Source organism: Pseudochaenichthys georgianus, unplaced genomic scaffold, assembly GCF_902827115.2.
Source record: "Pseudochaenichthys georgianus unplaced genomic scaffold, fPseGeo1.2 scaffold_1228_arrow_ctg1, whole genome shotgun sequence".
NCBI lineage: Eukaryota > Metazoa > Chordata > Actinopteri > Perciformes > Channichthyidae > Pseudochaenichthys > Pseudochaenichthys georgianus.
In genome coordinates, this window is record NW_027262152.1 from 22125 (window position 1) to 39526 (window position 17402).

At 43.4% G+C, this 17402-nt stretch overlaps 1 protein-coding gene across 1 annotated transcript in view; it reads right to left on the reverse strand.

Moving 5' to 3' along the window:
- The window catches only part of LOC117440801 (Golgi apparatus protein 1-like), a gene marked incomplete at its 3' end in the record, with an annotated part of 34303 nt that extends 17140 nt beyond the window's left edge, over window positions 1-17163 (reverse strand). Inside the window, exon 1 of the mRNA XM_034077034.1 lies at window positions 16797-17163. Coding sequence (XP_033932925.1) covers window positions 16797-17129 — 333 coding nt within the window. The remainder of the gene's footprint in view (window positions 1-16796) is intronic.
- Window positions 17164-17402: the final 239 nt, after the last annotated feature.

The following is a 17402-nucleotide window of genomic DNA, read 5'->3' on the forward strand; positions in this document are numbered from 1 at the left end:
GACTCTTTAAAGTAGAGACACTACATACTGATATACACCTGAACATCAGCTGGAGAGGACTCTTTAAAGTAGAGACACTACATACTGATATACACCTGAACATCAGCAGGAGAGGACTCTTTAAAGTAGAGACACTACACACTGATATACACCTGAACATCAGCAGGAGAGGACTCTTTAAAGTAGAGACACTACATACTGATATACACCTGAACATCAGCAGGAGAGGACTCTTTAAAGTAGAGACTCTACATACTGATATACACCTGACCATCAGCAGGAGAGGACTCTTTAAAGTAGAGACTCTACATACTGATATACACCTGACCATCAGCAGGAGAGGACTCTTTAAAGTAGAGACTCTACATACTGATATACACCTGACCATCAGCAGGAGAGGACTCTTTAAAGTAGAGACACTACATACTGATATACACTTGACCATCAGCAGGAGAGGACTCTTTAAAGTAGAGGGATAATGGGGCAGAGAAAATGAGACGCTCCTCAAATTGACACACTGCGTTTTCAATCAGCCTGTTTAAACAGTTCTTCTTGATTCAGCGTTTAGTGTCAGCTGAGTCTCTTCACACTCTTCGCTTCATTTCCTTCTACACCTCCATGTGTGTGCTGTGTCCCCGAGGAACAGCTGGGCTGCAGGTGTGTGACAGATGTGTGTGTTTAGCACAACACAGGAGAAACAAACAACTTGTGACTTCCACACACACACACACACACACACACACACACACACACACACAATTTCAGGTTCATGTTTACTCTCAAAGCAATGTGTTATCTTTCATAGTCCTCTTGTTGCTACAGTAAAGAGCGTTTTAAAAAAGGCAAAACTAAAGAAAACTTGATGACACTTAAGACGAGATTTATATGTTTACACACAGATTTATATGTTATAGATTTATAATTGATTATTATATAATGACCAGCCGTGATTAATTGAAAGGCTTCACTCTGATTTATTTACATTTAATTCTACATGTAACCTTCCACTTTTTGAAAAAAGCAACAAAAGTATGAGAACTTCATTATAAGGGATCTCAAGAATAAAAGATATTGAGAGAAAATAGAACTCGGTCTGTAAAATAAAATAAATCGGAAGACTTAGCTGACCAATACGTCACTGGTTAAATGTAAAAATGGTGGTTGCTAAAAAATTGTCTCAATGAGACGACTAAACAGCATCACGCCCAGCATTAGCCTCCTTTAGCTTAGCGGTGGTGACGTGAAGTCATGTGACCGTGCTGTAGTTCCTTTATACCCAAACATTAGCCACCTTTAGCTTAGCGGTGGTGACGTGAAGTCATGTGACCGTGCTGTAGTTCCTTTATACCCCAACATTAGCCACCTTTAGCTTAGCGGTGGTGACGTGAAGTCATGTGACCGTGCTGTAGTTCCTTTATAGCCCAACATTAGCCACCTTTAGCTTAGCGGTGGTGACGTGAAGTCATGTGACCGTGCTGTAGTTCCTTTATAGCCCAACATTAGCCACCTTTAGCTTAGCGGTGGTGACGTGAAGTCATGTGACCGTGCTGTAGTTCCTTTATAGCCCAACATTAGCCACCTTTAGCTTAGCGGTGGTGACGTGAAGTCATGTGACCGTGCTGTAGTTCCTTTATAGCCCAACATTAGCCACCTTTAGCTTAGCGGTGGTGACGTGAAGTCATGTGACCGTGCTGTAGTTCCTTTATAGCCCAACATTAGCCACCTTTAGCTTAGCGGTGGTGACGTGAAGTCATGTGACCGTGCTGTAGTTCCTTTATAGCCCAACATTAGCCACCTTTAGCTTAGCGGTGGTGACGGGAAGTCATGTGACCGTGCTGTCATTCCTTTATAGCCCAACATTAGTCATTTGACTTCTAATGGACACATCCCATTGGCTTTTAGTGGAGGGATCCAGGGAGATGCTGCCTTCATGGTCGGACTACAGAAATGTGTAACCCCTCCACCATGAAGTATTAAACGGAGACAGAAAGAGACACACTGAGGCTTCAGGGAACCCTTCAGTCTCCAGAGCCTCCTCCTCCCTCTGAACTCTGAGCACCACGTACACAAAACCACAGCCACCAGCATGAAGGCCGGAGATACACAAAAATGGTACGAGTCTAAAAGCAGCTCCTGAATTTCAGCCTTTCATACGAGAAGCTAGACGTCACACCCAGAAACATGAAGCTGGGTTCAGGTCAGGACAGCCCGTAAAAACACAAGAAGCTTTTTCCATGCCGTGTAAGAATATTGGTTTGATCTTGAAAATAGGGTTAGAAAAAATATACAATATAACATTTCATACAGCTCAATTCCTTGCTTACTTTTTGTTTTCTTTACGTTAACATCTTTCTGTATTATTAAAAAATATATAACAATACGGATATGCACCTGAACATCAGCAGGAGAGGACTCTTTAAAGTAGAGACACTACATACTGATATACACCTGAACATCAGCAGGAGAGGACTCTTTAAAGTAGAGACGCTACATACTGATATACACCTGGACATCAGCAGGAGAGGACTCTTTAAAGTAGAGACACTACATACTGATATACACCTGAACATCAGCAGGAGAGGACTCTTTAAAGTAGAGACACTACATACTGATATACACCTGAACATCAGCAGGAGAGGACTCTTTAAAGTAGAGACACTACATACTGATATACACCTGATCATCAGCAGGAGAGGACTCTTTAAAGTAGAGACGCTACATACTGATATACACCTGGACATCAGCAGGAGAGGACTCTTTAAAGTAGAGACACTACATACTGATATACACCTGAACATCAGCAGGAGAGGACTCTTTAAAGTAGAGACACTACATACTGATATACACCTGAACATCAGCAGGAGAGGACTCTTTAAAGTAGAGACACTACATACTGACATACACCTGATCATCAGCAGGAGAGGACTCTTTAAAGTAGAGACACTACATACTGACATACACCTGATCATCAGCAGGAGAGGACTCTTTAAAGTAGAGACACTACATACTGACATACACCTGATCATCAGCAGGAGAGGACTCTTTAAAGTAGAGACACTACATGCTGATATACACCTGAACATCAGCAGGAGAGGACTCTTTAAAGTAGAGACACTACATACTGATATACACCTGAACATCAGCAGGAGAGGACTCTTTAAAGTAGAGACACTACATACTGATATACACCTGAACATCAGCAGGAGAGGACTCTTTAAAGTAGAGACACTACATACTGACATACACCTGATCATCAGCAGGAGAGGACTCTTTAAAGTAGAGACACTACATACTGATATATACCTGAACATCAGCAGGAGAGGACTCTTTAAAGTAGAGACACTACATACTGATATACACCTGAACATCAGCAGGAGAGGACTCTTTAAAGTAGAGACACTACATACTGATATACACCTGAACATCAGCAGGAGAGGACTCTTTAAAGTAGAGACACTACATACTGATATACACCTGAACATCAGCAGGAGAGGACTCTTTAAAGTAGAGACACTACACACTGATATACACCTGAACATCAGCAGGAGAGGACTCTTTAAAGTAGAGACACTACATACTGATATACACCTGAACATCAGCAGGAGAGGACCCCCAGTGGACCCCTCCCACCGTTTTTTTACGAGACTGTGTCTCAGGGCTTCTTAACATTTATGAAACTATTTTAAACCCTTTTAAAAGGTAAGAAATTCCGCTAACTGACAATAAGAACAATTGTTAGCTAAAAAAACAAGAGTAATACCAAGACTTTGAATTAGCATTGAGCGAAAAAATGCTAACTAATGCTAACGCTTTTTTACACAGAACTCACGGTAGAAATGCCCTTATTACTATCTTAACTGCACAAACAAGATATACGATTTAAAGCTGAGACTCCACAGATTCCACACATGTAATGTCATCACTGTACGACCTTGAATTCCTGGAGCTCTCAGCCAGAAAAGAGAAAGTAAACAACATCCGGTTTCAAAAATATTACAATAATTACCTTTTTTGATTTGTGATCAAAAGTTGTGTTCAACGGAATAAAAACGCCGCTCAAGGTTAATCCAATGTCTTTGTGTCATGTAGACATTTTTACTGATAATCCATCATCATATTTATGGCAATATACTGGGTATAAAGTTTTGCCGTCCAGGCTTGTACTTTCAGATATGTTTCGTTTGCTTCTCTATTACGTCCGCAATGGTAATGTTTACGTGGATTTGGGAACTGCCCATCGATTCTATTGGATGTAATGGTGAAGAAAAAGGTGTAAATCACCCAAATCGACCAATGGGTTCCAGAGATATGGTCCTGCGTAAAGTATAAAGAATGCCAGCCAGTTTTAAGTACATTACGCAGCAGACTTTACTTATTGTCTACTACGTAAGGAAGCAGGACCCAGAGCACACGGAGCACAGAGCGGACAGCAGATAACGGAATTGCAGTTTTATTGCTTATAGATTATCAGAACATTTCAAAGGGGACACAGCCCCATTCGATATTAACCTATGGATTAACTACATCATCGTTTTTATCGTTGTAATGCCATTGAAGGCCAGTTTAGACCAGACACAGAGGAAGGTGAGCCATGTTAGCCTAGCGCATTTGCGCTAGCGCCACTTGTTTTGACGTACGTTTTTGTTGATAACGTCGCGAGTTTGTATCTTTCAGTGTTGAGGTGGGCACCGTTAGATTCTGTGTCTCCTTACGATCATAAACGATGTGTTGGATGTGCAGCTAGGATAAGTAATAAGGGAGCTAGGAGTGATTTTCGGTGCAGTAATAGGTTAGCATTTTTCGCTCTGGGCTAATTCAGAGGCTCAGAGGATAACAGAGTAGGCCTATGTTTTTATTTTTCTCACAACAGTTGTATTTGGATGGAATGGATACCTATAGTGATAATTCAAAGTAATACAATGATTTTTACAGTGAAAAAGTTCAAATGGAACTGATGGTTCCCAAATTACCCAGAGGTGAGTCCGCTTGGACTTTATTTTTCTAAACCTCTGTAAAAAGCTCAAATTTCACTTGTTTTGCATCAATCTTGATACAGGGTACTTATTATATGTTATAGTTTGGATTCCTAAAGCTTTTAGTCTACTAGCCCATCATTCAAAGTTGGTTTCACTATAAGTAATGGGGTTGTTTGAGGCGGACATTAGAATTTACATGATTTTACTGTGTTCCATCTGAATTTACTTTAAAATAAAAACATCTATATTGCTTCTGACACTTCTACATCCAACTCACAGATGTAACCTTGCTTTGAGAGAAAGGATTATTAATTTACCCCTTTTAGAAGTGAAGATATAGTCTTTGTTGTGTTAGTGGCATTTTCGAGCCTGAAACCTGAAAAACAGGCTCAGGGCTTCAGAGGTTAAAGTCGTAAACATGACATTTAAAGGTGTTGATAAAGAAATCGCCCAGAAAAGAAAACTGCCAGGTGATGACATCGATACAACTGTTTGCATATTTTTGTTATCGCTCCACTTAAAATGCCAAACAGGACACAAACGTTGCTCTGCATATACAAACATGAAATTTTAATGCTTTGTTTGCTATCGTTTCCATTATCGATTCATCTGTTGATCGTTTCTTTGTTTGGCCTGGAAAATATCACACGGTGTGCTCGTCACAATTTCCCACAACAAAGAGAGACTTCTTCCAATGAGGTTATAATAATAATGATAATGATAAATATACATAATTATATTAAAGGTCACCCATCATGCTATTTTTGGGCAATTAGGTCTCGGAAAACATGTCTCTGAAGTGTTTTGGTCAAAAAACCAAACGGATCACCCGCCACGCCTCACATCCCTCTGTTTCACTTCCTGTTTCTAAAGTGCTGATTCTGGGTATAAACAGGTTTCTCTTGAGAGCCCGTGTCTCAATGAGATGTTCACCTGTATGAATAAAGGCTATGCGGGACCCGGCAGATACTGTCGGTGATGAAACGCAAGGATTATTAGATCAAGGATTCTCTCTGAAACAGTCTGGAGCTCAAAGGCTTTCTCTCTTGCCGGTTACACCACAAGGTGAGTTCCTTTCTACTTCCTGCTTCTTCACACACATGCTCTCCAGCACAGGTTAGCTCGGAGTGTTAGCAATGCTAATGTAAACACCGACCATATTACGTCTAGAGATGTCCCGATCCGATCACGTGATCGGGGATCGGAGCCGATCACGTGATTTTCAAAAGATCGGAAGAAAAAAATCGGGGATCGCGACATTTTTTTTTTATATATAATTTTTTTTAAATTGTATTTAATGTTACAAAACAAAAATGACCATGTTCACGTCTTAAAGTCATCCTGAGGACTTAGTTTTGGTTTAAAATTACACAACATCATGTATGTGTTGCTTTCTTTGGGCTTGTTTAGACCTGGTTGCTTATTCCTCTCAAAGCAACAGAGTGGGCGCAGTGTCTGATAGCAGCAGCAAGCTAACGAGAGGCTACGTTCAGCTGGTGACTCGGGAGTCGGACAGAGAAAATGTCAGGAGTTTGGAAGTATTATGAAATTGAAAGCGAAGGCAGTGTAACAGCCAGATGCAATGTTTGCAAGGCGGAGGTTCCGCGTGGTGGAAAGAACAGAGCTACGTTCAACACGACCAATCTAATACGCTACCTGAGAAACAAACAACAACAACAACACGGCGAGTACACAGCGGCCACTCGGGGAACGGCACTGAGACAACCGACACTTTCAGAGGCTTTCAAAAGGAAAGAGAAACTGCCCCAGAACAGCCAACACAATAACAGCCCAGATAGCTGACTTCATCGCGTTGGATGACCAGCCGTTATCTGTTACCTTTTTTTTCTCTTAACGCATTGCATAAAGATCGGATCGGGAAAAATCGGTATCGGCAGATTGTCAAAATCAAATGATCGGAATCGGATCGGGAGCAAAAAAAGGTGATCAGGACATCCCTAATTACGTCCAAAACAGTCGGGCATTGTTTCTGATAGCAACGTTTCTGATTGGCCCGTGGGTCCACATTTCAGATGTTACGTCATATCGGACGCAAATCTGGATCAGCTCCGTTGTTCCCCGTTTTTAGAGATTTGGGTACGAAGGAAAAGAGAGAGGGTTTATTTCCTGACGCTGCGTGAGTTCCCCGACACACCGGGGACACAGCGGGGACACACCGGGACACAGCGGGGACACATCGGGACACAGCGGGGACACATGTTGATTATGGCAAAAATCATAATCTCGATTATTTGGGTCGATAATTGTAATTGCGATTATTATTGACTTTGAAAACATCCATTTGTTGGAGAATTTTCTTTTAACAGCTGATTACCCTGAACTTTAAGTATAATTCAACTAATTGAGCAGCCCTAATATTTATGTATAAAAGCTACTCAGAGGCTCAAACTGTCTGACGAACAAAACAAGCAGCAAAGTTAAATATTCAAGATGCATTTTTCTCTAAAAACAGTTAACTTGATTTAGATTGGATATACTTTATTAATCCCCGTGGGGAAATTGTTTCTCTGCATTTGACCCATCCTAGCGTTAGGAGCAGTGTGCTGCCATTTGAACGGCGCCCGGGGAGCAGTGTGGGGAACGGTGCCTTGCTCAGGGACACCTCGGTAGCACTTGGTCTTGCCGGGACTTGAACTGGTGACCTTCCAGTTGCCAAGCCGAGTCCCTATCGACTTCGCCACCACCGCCCCATAATAACTGGGTTGCTTGATCTGTACTTCAGATGTGTTATAAGATATACTGTATTCACATTTCTTCGTTGAACACGTAAAACAATAATTGCAATGCACATATTTACAAATGTAGAAAATAGACAATTATAAAATATAAATGGCTCAAAATAGTCAATAAAATAGAATTAAAAGAGTGAAAATAAAAATCGGTCAACTGTTAAATCAAACACCATTGAAGGACCAAATTACAGTTTGATATTATTTACATTAAGAGTGCAACATATATATATAAAGAATTGATATATATATATATATATATACACACACAGATCAGCGCCACAGTATCGCCTCATATGTTTCTAGAAAAACCCCTGGATGACAATTAAGGTGATGTAATGTAATATAAACTAAACCATGTGGACTGCATGATCGAAATCTGCACGTTTACAATACATTTTTATGTTTGAGTCACCTTTCAGTGAATGAGAGAAACAGCAAAACATAAAGGCAGACGATCAGGTAATATTAAAAAGTGTTTGGGGTACAGGAAGTTTGGAGGTAAAGGGTTCATTAAAGATCTCCTATTATACCCTTTTTAGGCATATATATTATAGGCCTCGGAAATATAAAAGGACATGTCTATGAATGAAGTGTTTTGCTCAAAAGAGAAGGTTGCGTTTCCCTCTGTGAGATGTATCAGACATCACAAAGTGTATTCTGCATGAGAGGCCTTTCAAACAATCAAAGGCTGAGCCGCTTTTCTTACAATCTGTCGTACAACGTTTGTTCCTTTAAAGGCTCCACGTCGCGGCCATCTCCACTGATCATAGTTCCATCGTGAGGTCGACTGGAATAGATTCACATTGTTCGATGTTCCAAACTCTCATTGGTTTCTCACAGCATCTCTGATAGTCTGTGTTTTCACTCTCTGTCCTACACGGCTGCCCCCCCTCCCCCTGTGAGCCCACTGTGCTCTGATTGGTCGGGACGTTGCGAGGCTCGCTGCTGCGAGGAGCGGACAGGCTTCCGGGTCGGCGATACAGCGAGAAACTCATCCCTAGCACACATACACTCACAGCCGAAGTGAAAACAATAAGTGTGGCTTGATATCGAGTCAGAAAAAGGTTTGTGTGAGAACGGGTCTGCGGAGAGCGTTTCTCCAACATCCCAACTCGTCTACTACCAGCCAGGGACTCCCTGTTCGTCAGCCAAGGGGTCCAGAGGCCTGTCCTACGAAGCAGGATGTTCGCCTAGCGGCTAACTTCAGGTTAACTCTGGGTTTCCGGTCCTACGACGCTGGTTCTCTTTTTAGCGGCTAGAATTCCATGGTAACTCATGCTTAGCGGCTAACCTGCCCCGGAGCGGGGATGCCAGCGATTATTCGATTATTCGCTACAGTCTCCATAATCGAATATTATTTTTAAAAATCGATTTTATTTATATATATTTTTTTTTAATGTTTTAATCGAATAATCGATTATTATTCGCCAGCACATGGTCAGTTTCTGGCAACCCTACCCCGGGGCGGGTTAGGTTGCAGGCTAAGAGATCAACTCAGTGAAAGCACCGCCTGCTGACCAATCAGAGCTCAGTGTGCGGAGTTCAAAGCGATCAAGTCATATTACAGGAGAAAGGAAATACAGAAAAGCTGCCGTCGCAGGAAAGACGGCCGGCAGAAATCACCGACTGTGTGAACGTGAACATGAATAGAATATCACCTCCATCTTCAGAGCAATCTGACTATTATAACATTAGCGTTAAGAAAGCTCTTAAATATCTGCCTCAACATCAGTAACCGGATCAGAGTACAGTAAGTACAGTCCGCGGCATATCACTTCATAATGTATCACATATCTCCTGATCTGAGTCAGCTGAGCCGTGTCTGGCCGTGCAGCACTCACAGCGTCACAGACTGGATGCAGAAGTATTATTTTAGCAACACGTTGAGTTGAGGAAACTGAGTCAGAGGTAATGAAAGTCAGATCGTGTGTTAGACGGGCAGTGATATCATAAACCTGTTAATGTAGCATTCAAACACGTGTTCTGTTCCAGCTGTGTTCACCTTGCAGGTGCAGCTCTGTGGCTTTGATCCTGATCAAGTGTTTCAGTCATGTTTAAAGTTTAACTTCTTCATTTGTCTGATATTATAGCAGGCATGAAAACGGGTCAGGGGGTGAAAAAGGTGAGAAGGATATTATCCCTCTAGGGGGGTCCGGGGGCATGCTCCCCCGGAAGAACATTTTGAATATTCCATATTTTAAAGCATCAATCTGATGCTTTTTGAGATGCATTTTTTTTGCCAACCTGGGGAGAGCTGGAGAAACTTAACTTCAGCCATGAGTCAAAAATATTATGACCTCCTTACTAAGTATTATCAGGGATGGAAAAGGTGACAAGGACCCGAGCCCCCCGACCCCACGGGATATCGGCTTTAAAATGAGGAATAACAGGATTTTAGCAGTCAGAACAACTAAAGCAGTTAATAATAACAGAAACGCCAAAGAGATAATTTTGGCAGCACTGTTGAGCATTTTAAAAATCTATTGTCATGCCTCTGTGCAAGGCTGAGTCTTTCTATCTTTATGGCATCTGGTGTAAAGTAACTAAATTCATAAACTCAAGTACTATACTTGGGTACAATTTTGAGATACTTGTACTTTATTTAAGTATTTCAATGTTTTGCTACTTTGTTCTTCTTCTCCTCTTCAGTTCAGAGGTACATGGTGTACTTCTCCTCCACTACATGTATTAATCCCTTTAGTTTCTTCACAGATGTGGATGAATGATGTTAAAGATAATCAAGTGTTGAATCAGACTTCAGTTCCACCTGGAGTAAATCCACCAGCTACCCTGCAGTCTACAAAGTACTTCAGACTAGCTGCACCTCCACCAGCTACCCTGCAGTCTACAAAGTACTTCAGACTAGCTGCACCTTCACCAGCTACCCTGCAGTCTACAAAGTACTTCAGACTAGCTGCACCTTCACCAGCTACCCTGCAGTCTACAAAGTACTTCAGACTAGCTGCACCTTCACCAGCTACCCTGCAGTCTACAAAGTACTTCAGACTAGCTGCACCTCCACCAGCTACCCTGCAGTCTACAAAGTACTTCAGACTAGCTGCACCTTCACCAGCTCCCCTGCAGTCTACAAAGTACTTCAGACTAGCTGCACCTTCACCAGCTACCCTGCAGTCTACAAAGTACTTCAGACTAGCTGCACCTTCACCAGCTACCCTGCAGTCTACAAAGTACTTCAGACTAGCTGCACCTTCACCAGCTACCCTGCAGTCTACAAAGTACTTCAGACTAGCTGCACCTTCACCAGCTACCCTGCAGTCTACAAAGTACTTCAGACTAGCTGCACCTCCACCAGCTACCCTTCAGTCTACAAAGTACTTCAGACTAGCTGCACCTTCACCAGCTACCCTGCAGTCTACAAAGTACTTCAGACTAGCTGCACCTTCACCAGCTACCCTGCAGTCTACAAAGTACTTCAGACTAGCTGCACCTTCACCAGCTACCCTGCAGTCTACAAAGTACTTCAGACTAGCTGCACCTTCACCAGCTACCCTGCAGTCTACAAAGTACTTCAGACTAGCTGCACCTCCACCAGCTACCCTGCAGTCTACAAAGTACTTCAGACTAGCTGCACCTTCACCAGCTACCCTGCAGTCTACAAAGTACTTCAGACTAGCTGCACCTTCACCAGCTTTGAGAACACTTTCATGATCAATCATTATAAAACATATCATATATATTATTCTGAAATGGACCAATCTGCACAACGACTACTTTCACTGTCTTTCACTATATTTAGATGAGAATACTTTCCTACTTTCACTTGAGGAACATTTTGAATGCAGGACTTTTACTAACAGAGTATTCCTACACTCTGTCTGTCTGTCCGTGTGTGTGTGTGTGTGTCCGTCTGTCCGTCCGTCCGTCTGTCTCTCTGTCCGTCTGTCCGTCCGTCCGTCCGTCTGTCTCTCTGTCCGTCTGTCCATCCGTGTGTCCCTGCTGATAGTTGACTTTTCATCCAGGAAGTATGACGCTGCGCTGTCAGTGCGCTTCTCCATGTCTGTGATTGGTCGAATGCTCCAGATACCACCCCTCTCATGTGAACGTGCACCTAGCTAGATAGGACACGGCTGGCTGAGCGATCCACTTGATAACCAGCGTCGTAGGACCGCTTAGCGAGAGTTTATTTTCTCTTTCGTAGGGTAAGATTTTTGTGTTTAAAGGTTTGTTTGTTTTATGGTTTTGTTACTTCTGTTTGGTAATCATTTGTTGGTACACACACACACACACACACACACACACACACACACACACACACACACACACACACACACACACACACACACACACACACACACACACACACACACACACACACACACACACACACACACACACCACACACACACACCACACACACACACACACACACACACACACACACACACACACACACACACACACACACACACACACACACACACACACCACACACACACACACACACACACCACACACACACACACACACACACACACACACACACACACACAGTAAATATTGAGTCATCCTCCACCTTCCTCAAACAACGACCCGTGGATCTGGACTCTCCGTGAACAGACTCTCTCAGTGTGAAGGTGTGTGTGAACAAAACCAAGAAGTCTCCATTATTCAACTTCAAATGCACTCGATAAGTCGGGAGAAAGGCTGACGAGCCCTGAGTCGATTATGGCGATATTCCCCGCCATGGCGAGTAAAAAATGCCCAAACGTTGCGTCTCCGTGCAGCTGCTCTAATGGAGGCCTTTCCTGCTTTATGTATTTATTAAGGGAGTATAGGGTGGTGTGTGAGGGTGTGGTGAGGTGTATAGGAGGTGTGTGTGATGGGTATACTGAGGGTTGTTGTGAAGGGGTGGTGTGAGGGGTTGTGGGTAGGGTTAATGAGGGGTGTGTGAGGGGTATACGAGGGGTGTGTGAGGGGTATACGAGGTGTGTGAGGGGTGTATGAGGGGTGTGTGAGGGGTATACGAGGTGTGAGGGGTGTGATGGGTATACGAGGGGTGTGTGAGGGGTATACGAGGGGATGTGTGATATACGAGGGGTGGTGAGGGGTGTAGAGGGGTAATAGGAGGTGTGTGAGGGGTATAGGGGGGTGTGGTGAGGGGTATACGGAGGGGTTGTGGGGGTATACGAGGGGTGTGTGAGTGTTAATACAGGGTGTGTGAGGGTGTACGAGGGTATAGGAGGGGTTGTGTGAGGGTCTAAGGAGGGGTTGTGAGGGGTATACGAGGGTGTGTGGGGTATACGAGGGTTGTGAGGGGTGTACGAGGGGTATAGGAGGGGTGTGTGAGGGTATAGGAGGGGTGTGAGGGGTATACGAGGGTGTGTGAGGGGTTACGAGGGGTGTGTGAGGGGTATACGAGGGGTGTGTGAGGGGTATCGAGTGTGTGAGGGTATACGAGGGGTGTGTGAGGGTATACGAGGGGTGTGTGAGGGGTATACGAGGGGTGTGTGTATACGAGGGGTGTGTGAGGGGTATACGAGGGGTGTGTGAGGGGTATACGAGGGGTGTGTGTATACGAGGGTGTGTGAGGGGTATACGAGGGGTGTGTGAGGGGTATACGAGGGGTGTGTGAGGGGTATACGAGGGGTGTGTGTATACAGGGGTGTGTGAGGGGTGTGTGTATACTAGGGATGTGCATCTCCATCACCGAGGCCGATGCGATGCGCATCTCGATACGTTGCCAGGATACGATACATTAACGATACATTTGAAACACCAGGCGATGCGATACGATTCACCCCTGTGGCGATACAGTTCGATACGATTTGATTCAACACGATGCAAAAATAATGATACTTCAATTTGGTACGACAGAGGATTTTTATTTTATTCCTTATATGCAGCAAATCATACATTAACAAAAAAGTGCTTTACATATTTGGTGCTGCACATCCCATCATGCCGTTTATTTGTTTAACTTTAAAAGCTCTCCAGAGTACCATGTATAACACCTCACAGTTAAACAATGTAAGGATGCATTGCTCATGATTAACAATGTGCAAATAACAGCTACCACAGAGCCACGCCATACAGCTGCCAGCCTGATGTGCTGAACACTCAGAGGCTGACTCACCAGAGAGCAGGAAGCAGTGGGTTCTATCTGAACAATAAAGAATACAGATACCCTTTCACAAACAGCTATTTCATAACTGCTCACAGTGAGGAAGACGCTGAGCTGTGATTGGCCGTCACAGGCTCCTGTGAACTAAACACCTCTCTCTGACAGAACGCCTCACTGAGTGATTTAACTCAGTCTAACTTCCAGGTTTCTCTTCAGCCGCAGACCCCATGTCGCCTCTTTATGTGCGTCGCTAAGTTCCTCGTACTACTTGTGTACTTTAAAGCGGCTCGGCATCGTTTACAATTTGCGAGCGATTTTTCAAGTTGACCGTCTGTAGTATATAGTGCCGCGCACATATACCATCAGGACGTTACTGATGGGGTGCGGCTGCGGAGTGATACTGTGTGTATGCGAGCCCGCTTCTAGGACGGATCTATGTATCATGGCTGGAGACCTGTTGAGTAATAAAGATACCTCATACAAAGGTCTACGGATACCTGATTACTCTCCATGACCTGCGGTCAGCTATAGAGCATAAAGGACTATTACACCGTCTTTCTGGAACAATCCGAAGTGTTGCCAAACGTTTGATTTGTAGGTATTTTTCGGTGCGCTGTGTTTCTCTTTCTCCTCAACTTCCGTGTGTGTTGATAACTGAGACTCTCGGCCTCCGTAGTGGCGAAGCAAATATCAAAGATCGTCTCTGCTGAGCGTTGACAAGGTGAGGGGATTTTGAATCGTTTTTTACCGATGCAAAGACGCTACGCAATCGATGCATCGCGAGTTCAACCCAAACTGTAGCCGATGTGCACTCTTTCAACCGGTGCACTCGCATCGTGAACGTTTATGCCGGTGCACCGATGGGAATCGGTGAATCTTAACATCTCTAGTGTATACGAGGGGTGTGTGAGGGGTATACGGGGGGTGTGTGAGGGGTGTGTGTGTGTGTGTGTGTGCACCAAATTGCGTTTTACTGTGTATAAATGAGTAGAGTGGGTTTCGAACGAGAGGTGGCTTCTGGGTAGTGTGTTGCTGCTTCCATGCCGCTTTCCCTCGGGTGAATATAATGAGACGATACGTGTGTTTTGCCAATAGATAGACCGGTAAGACGTTTTCATAAAAATGTTGGGAGTGAGAAGAACGTCTAAATTAATAACGATTAGTTGCGGCCCGAGAGTAAAAGTCGTTGATTATTTTGCTTATACTTGTGAATTACCATATTGCGAAATTGCAGCTCAGACATTTTTTTAATTTAGTTAAAAGAGAATTTTAAGTACAAACTTACACTTTAAAAATATAACTATCGTTGCTTCACGAGCCATTGGTTGGATTTAAGGTCGACTTCATGAAAGGGAGAACATTTGAATATCTGATTATAAAAAGCAAATCGTTTTATCGTTAAGAGACCGTGTCTTGGAATCGAGAAGCCCGACTTTTACAATACGTGTGCATATGCAAATTCAGTATTTTAAAAGAGTAAAGAAACATATGTATCCAGTGTAAGACTTGTTCTACAGAAGTGAGTCACATGGTAGGTTTCATTTGCAGAAGCACCGAACACGAGGCTTTTATCTGCCTCTCATCTTGTTGCCTAAACATGTCAGGACAACAACTGCCCTAAAAACCTGTGGTGCCGCCTCGGGCCCTGGTGACCTTTCCCAGGGGAGAAAAGGAGAGTCCAATGGTATGTAATCTGTCTGCTTCACTTTAACATGATACAGCCTACCTCAACACAGTCAATAACAACTTTATTTAAGTGTCCTGGACAAGGTAGTAGAGCCAACTGCTGTGTAATACTGCAGTCTTTATTAAGACGAAACGCTGTAAGTATAGGTCATCAGTGTTGGGAGAAGCACTCCTTTACTTAAGGAAAAGTAGAATTATTACCGTCTTTCAACACCAGTAAAGCCCCCGATTTCACCATGTGACTTAAGTAAAAGTAATCAATTCCGCAATGACTATTTCAGATAAATATAAAGTGCTATCATCTAGAAATATCAAAAGTAAAAACTACTGGTTATGCAACATTGATCTTTTCCCACGTATTATATTACAATGTTTACTATTTAAGATTTTGGTGTTGTCGTTTGTCATGCGGACCCAATGTTGATAGTAAAATAGTGTGTAGATTAGTAACACTGCATACCAAATCAGCATGTCATGTGTTTAAGTAAAAAGCACATAGATGCCTCAGCGACGGACATATGAGGCAACACGATTCAAAACCTGCAAGTTGTAAAGAATTACAAGGTTTTCGTGATGTTTATTATCAAGCCGAATGAAAGAGTGGACTCTGGGGAATCTAAATATATGTTTCGTGTATCCCCTACAGTGCTGTCATATTAAATAAGACGTATAACTATTAAAATGATGGTTTTCCAAGAACACTTTGGCGTGACGTTCCACCACGGGAGCGCTCGCGGCTGGCTATATCAGGATATCGTGTGTACAAAGTTACTAGTAACTGCGAGTGTTAAAACAGCCTTTCGTGGTGTTAATCAACCGAATTAAACAGTGGACTCTGCTGATTCTAAAATAGAAGTTGTGTCCCCTACAGTGCGTGTCATATTAAAAAAGACAGTATAACTATTTAAATGCTGGTTTTCCAAGCAAACTTTGGCGTGATGTTCCATCATAGGAGCGCTCGCGGCTTGCATATCATGTGTTTATATGCCTCGACAACGATTCAAAAACGTGCAAGATGTAAGAATATACAAGGGTTTCGTGGCGTTTAATCAAGCCGAATTAAAGAGTGGATCCTGGTGACTCTAAATATATTTTCCTTTTTCCCCTACAGTGCGTGTCACGTTAAATATTCAAGTATACTATTAAAATGCTGGTTTTCCAGGCACACTTTGGCGTGACGTTCCATCACAGAAGAGCGGCTAACAGCTAACATGCTAACTGGTTCTTTCCACCAAGGCACACCCAAGCGATCTCCCCGAAAACACAGCACCCTGTTCCCGCTAACAAACAACACCTCACCTCCTTCTTGTCCTGGAGACACTCCAGTACGGCCAGGTTGTTTGTTCCAGGAGTGTTTGGGCATAACCGGGCCAAATCCTCCTGGCAGACCTCCTCTTCGGACAGTTTTCCAGCCGGTAGAGGAGTGTTTTCGAGGCAGCGAGGCCCTCCCCGGGGATCTTCTCCGGTATCGGGAGCCTCTCCACTGGAGTCCCGGGGGGCAGAGGGGCATTCAGTCTCGGGGTTCGCGGGGACCTTGACGAGGACTGGGTTGTTTTGGCATTGAATTGGATGCAAAGAGGAGATGATGCAGAGGAGAAGAAGGAGCAGAGGAACACGTATACAGTCCGCCATCTTCACCCAGTCTACTGCTGCTGCTGCTGCCGCGTTCAAGAGCTGTGGGGAATATGGGCACTCAGAGGTAAGATGCAGTTTGTTTGTTTGCCTCTCTGTCTTGATGACGCTTCGCAGCCATCGTCGTTTAAAAAAAACTAAAAACTGAGCCTTGTGTTGTAGTACAAAGAAACAAGAAACATATTAGATATTAGGGAATTATTTTAAGACATATGTAACACTCTTTTTAAGCTATTAACTCTTTGTTTTGTAATATTACATCATTATTTTGTG